Raw genomic sequence first — 5,156 nt, forward strand, 5'->3', positions numbered from 1 at the left:
TTGGGTGACAATCATAGAGGGCGCTAGAGAGAGAGCAAAAAATTCAAAAAAATTTGAGTGCGGTTCTCGGAAAAAATTGCAATTTCTCGGAAAAAAATATTATAATTTCTCGGAAAAAACATGTAAAATAGTTCGTTATTTGGGTGTGGTCATTTGGTCTGATTTCCGCGTTTCTCGGAATAACCGCAAACATTGATAACAGACCAAACTAGATGTTTTCAAACAAGACAAAAATTTAAAATAGTTCGCAGGGTATAAACAAGGTGTTTGAGATTTTCAGTCGCTGCTTGTATTTTTTATGAGACTTTTGGTGGGTCGTATGTACGATTTTCTGTAGCGGGATATTTAAAAATGGTGGAGTGCACGCCATCTATCCATCGTGGTGTGGTAGAAATCTGTATTATCGATTAAAAAATTTTCTGGAAATATGTAAAAAGTGTATGGGCAATGACACTATTATAGCGATCGAGTACCTATATAATAATAAATTAATGAAAAAAAAAAATTCTGCAGGTCGTCTAATGTATGCAGGAATCTGCAAATCGATCAACATTAGTAGATGTCATATTTTTAGCGCAAATTTTGAATTCGATAAGAGGTGTGTGAGTGGGTGGTGCGTGCAAATATAAATCCAATTGAACTTCCGTAATTTACAAGTATTCAAAATGAATACGCAAACAAGAGAAGAAGTCAAATGAATTATTAGAAACCGATGGCCCAATCGTAAATTTGTAAGTTTATGATCTTTATACATATAATATATTTATGTTTTATTTTAACCTATCTTTATCAGTTTGTCTTGGTGTCTCTTGAAAAACTCCCTGAAGATGCTGAAATTCTCAACATATCAGGGTGTGAACTAGGCAGTGTAGGTTGTATAAACAATACATGGGGCCTACATATTTACCATAAGGTGAGTTCCTTTTTTCATATGTTTTCAATTCAAGGAATTTATTTTTGAATATCTTCACAGTATCCTGAGACAATTCGAAGGCGTGGAAGACCACGGAAAAGGAAGCCTTCTTTTCAATTTATTGCTTTGTAAATATATTATATACAAATAAAATTAAATAAAAGTATAAAGTTTTATTTATTATTCAAAATAAAGGGCGTGCAATATAAGCAATAAAGAATTACTTAACTAATTACAAATATGAAAAGCGTGTTTGGCGTTTTTTGGTAAGGAGCTTATATTTTTTCTTATTATAGTCGTCGTCGTCGTCGTCCTCATCGTTGCAGTGATCTGTGAGAAAAATATTATCAATATTTCATAAGAATGATCATCAATGTGATGATTAGAATAAATTGAATAATGATCCCCACGAAAGTGAATTAATTTTATTTAAACTAATAAATCGTTTATTGTCAAAAGGTGATAAAGCTTTTATTAATTTTAAATGTGCAAAGTGATGTATTTGAATTAAATGTATTCTGTCGTACCCATTTTTAAAGCTGAAATAAACGATAAAGCGATAAATAGCCTGTTCAGAATACGATTTTTCACAATACCTACATTTCATAACTTGAATTTAAATTCGAATCTAACGAATAAATTGTGTTAAATCAATCTTTATGCGGTAAGTGATGTTAATATAGATGTTAGTGTTAAAATCAAGACATTGATATTATTACCTCTATTTTTGTGCTTCAACTTTCTCGACTGTGGCATGTATGAATTTGATCCTGCTGATATTTTAACGAATTTGTCGATTGAGAGAGTTAGAAATAAAATTGAATCAAGTTGCCATCCACTTCCAGACGATTCAAAATTACATGTCTGCGAATGAAAAATTAAATTAATACTAATAATAATAAGACATGTAAGTACTTACTTGGGCAATGAGATTTCGAAATAAAAGCGTCAAAATATCGTGTAGTTTGTCATTCGTTGTTGTTTTCAAAAATATTTTATTTTCAGTAGTAAAGTATTTATTTTCTCCGTTGACTTTATCATCATCCGCCAGCCGTAACACATATTTGCTACATAATTCCAAATTAAATTTGAGAGCACCCAATTGTTTAATTTTTTTATGTAACAAATCTTTAATCATATTCATCGAATCAACCAACAACTCGAAAAGTTCCACATGGTTATGGTTGTAGAGAATGTAGGTCTCAACGCGCGATTTGAACGCCAATAATGGCTGTAAAGGAGAAATTAATACCAAAATTTAGTTAAAATAAAGACTACTTACTTTGATTAGAGATAACCTTCGTAGTGGAGCTGATGTTAATGATGATGTTGATTGCTGGTGCTGGTGCTGCTGCAGTCCACTTCCTTGAGGTTGATGATGATGATGATGGGAAAATGCTTGTAGTTTTTCGTCTAGTAAATGTTTTAAACATTGAAGTTGAATAAATTTTGTTTGATTTTTGCGTTTTTCCCAGACAGATTTTGATGAACTCAACAATAGGTTTTTACATTCTTTTGTTGACTTTGCAATTTCTTCATTGATTTCGGTCACATTTTCTTTCGAATCCAAAGAAATATTGTTCAACATGTTTTCTATGTTCTTGATTTGTTCATCCATGCTAGTAGATGATGTTGATGAAGATGCTGATGATGACGATGACGACGACGATGATGATAGTTTCGTTGATTTATTCATGTTTCTCAAATTCAAAAACGTTGGCCTTTTCTGCCTTACCAACGTCTTTCTGCCCTCTGAAGATGATACTTGATCCTTTACCGCTCAACAAATAATTTCGAAGCTCGGAATTATCCAAAAAGTTTTGCGCCAAACGTTTGGGTAAAAAGAGATCACCTTTTCCATCAACAGAACAAACAACCGAATTTCCAAATTTTGTTTTAATACACTTTATATTAATAATTTTATACGAATGATCAACTACTAAGTCTTCATTTGCCCGAACACGATTGGGCAATGTGCATGAAGCGGTGTCATTTAATGACTGAAGAGTATTATGATGATTGGAATTCATTTTAATGATTTAAGTAATGCACGCGGACAGTAAAACTAGAATGAAGTGTCTGAAACTGAAATGAATAATAGATCTCCTTGTATGAAATAATTTATTACGTCACACAAAAATGATAAGCAAAAGCGTAAATTTGATTGGTTCTAAAATTAAAATATTTCATCATCGGTAGAAACCACCGAAGAAGAGGAAGAAGACGATGAAATATGTACAGTACTTGCTAATGTATATTTTTTCAAATGTAATTTAATACAACACCTTTTAAATGACTGTATTGAAAATAATGGTTTGTTGATGCACCATCCACACCAAGACCCAGAATCACCTACGTATTGGTACAATTTAGTAGATTTTATGACATAATGTAAAACAACTTTTTTTAGTTTAATACTAAAATCTGAATAAGATGTAACGTTTAATGAAATTATGTGGTCCACACATTTAAAACATACTCCAAACATACAGAGGTATTCATCATCACCAAACGTAACATCATAAAAATCGAAATTTATGCAAATGTACTTGTATCTTTGAATATTTCGAATATGTAGTCCGTATTCATTATAATAAGGGTTTTGGTATATCAGTAGTTTCATAAAGTTTTCACACTTCACTCTTTCACCCCACGTATAATTTTGATTAAGACAATTTTCACATTGACAATTAGCAAATTCGGTACCACTTTCAGCATTTTCAACGGAGATTATAATATCATTCTCAAGTCTTTCAGTCCAATAAAATTTGAGAAAATCGTACCATAAAATTGTCGGTAAAATATTGTATAAATTAACAATGCTATTTCCAAATGGAAAAGATTTTATTATTTGTATAAACGTTAAGTTTTGCAACGATTTTGGAGCTGAACCACTCATTTTTACTGTAATTGATTGATTGATTAGCAAACGACAGCACGACTTATTGCAATTGATTCGACTGGAAATATAAGAATATAAAACACGGAACTTTACCACTGAGGGAACGTTTTTTAATAAATCTGGGAAACCACGATTACCATAAATTACGTAATTGAACGGAAAACCTAACCAATGAACTAATTTGATAAAAAGCTGTAGTTTTCCTTAATATTTCATTAATCAGTAATAAAGTTAAAATCTGATTTACTCATCATTCTGACAAATTGGGATAATTTAAATCAAATTGTTTTTCATTAGAACAATTTATTTCGAATATCGACAAATCTTTAATATTCGATCGGGTGAACACAATTAAATTCATATTATTAAAAACCGTTAACACTGATCGAGTTGGTGATGTAATATTTTCTACAGATAAGACGGAAACATTACCACTAACAGAATGTTTTTATAAAACACGGAAACCACTTTTACCACAACTTCGTATTTTTACAAAATCCTTTAAACTAATTTGATAAAAAACGGTGGTTTTATTAGCATTTTATTTATAAAACTTATAAAAAATATAAGTATAATATAAGTATAATTAAAATTTTTAATTTACTCATTATCATCTTCTATTTCTTCTCCTTCTTCTTCTTTATTTTCGAATGTTACAAGCCGAGATAGTAAATTCTTAATTTGAATCAAAATGTTTTCATTGGGGCAATTTATTCCGAATATCGACAAATCTTTGATAGCGGATCGTGTGACCGCATTTAAAAATTCATCGAACTCAAAGAAATTCATTTTATTAAAAAAGTACATTTTTCCGTTAACATATCGTATTGCACCTAATAATTTATGTGCAGGAACGCCTGGAAATCGTTCCGATATCAAGCCGACACTATTTATTTTATTAGAACACGGATTAATGTTTACAAATTTATTATGATCGAGAAATAATATCACATCACCAGAATAAGTCATTAATGCTGAACGAATTGGTGATGAAATGTTAAACATTTTTTCTACAGTTATCGGGTTATTATTTTTACTTGATAATGTTAATTGAGGTAATTTTACGATATAAATTTGATTTTTTACAATAATCATTACTTTTTCTTCATTATTTGAAGGCAATTGAAATATTACAGAAATTTCCTTAAAATCCAATGGAAGAAATTTCAACCAATCAGTAATTAACATTGGTTTCGTATATGAATTTTTTCCAATTTCGATTAACCATACCCATTTTTTGTAAAAAATATAAAAATGGTTTTTTACAATTAAAAACGTACTGATTTTTTTATTTAATTTACACAAATCCGGATATGTTTCATTTTGTCCTGAACTCGATGA

At 30.2% G+C, this 5,156-nt stretch overlaps 1 protein-coding gene across 1 annotated transcript; it reads right to left on the bottom strand.

Moving 5' to 3' along the window:
- Positions 1-1,115: 1,115 nt before the first annotated feature.
- On the bottom strand, positions 1,116-2,711 carry LOC148166694 (uncharacterized). The gene is made up of 4 exons (XM_088048492.1): positions 2,196-2,711; positions 1,833-2,144; positions 1,633-1,777; positions 1,116-1,243 (listed from the first exon to the last, which is right to left on the bottom strand). Exons 1-4 carry the CDS (start codon positions 2,607-2,609, stop codon positions 1,146-1,148), a joined length of 969 nt encoding a protein of 322 aa, XP_087904618.1. The 5' UTR covers positions 2,610-2,711; the 3' UTR covers positions 1,116-1,145.
- Between the last annotated feature and the right edge of the window lie 2,445 nt (positions 2,712-5,156).

The sequence above is a fragment of the Gnatocerus cornutus genome, unplaced genomic scaffold (assembly GCF_029298725.1).
Source record: "Gnatocerus cornutus isolate USDA-ARS CGAHR unplaced genomic scaffold, icGnaCorn1.1 ctg00000022.1, whole genome shotgun sequence".
NCBI lineage: Eukaryota > Metazoa > Arthropoda > Insecta > Coleoptera > Tenebrionidae > Gnatocerus > Gnatocerus cornutus.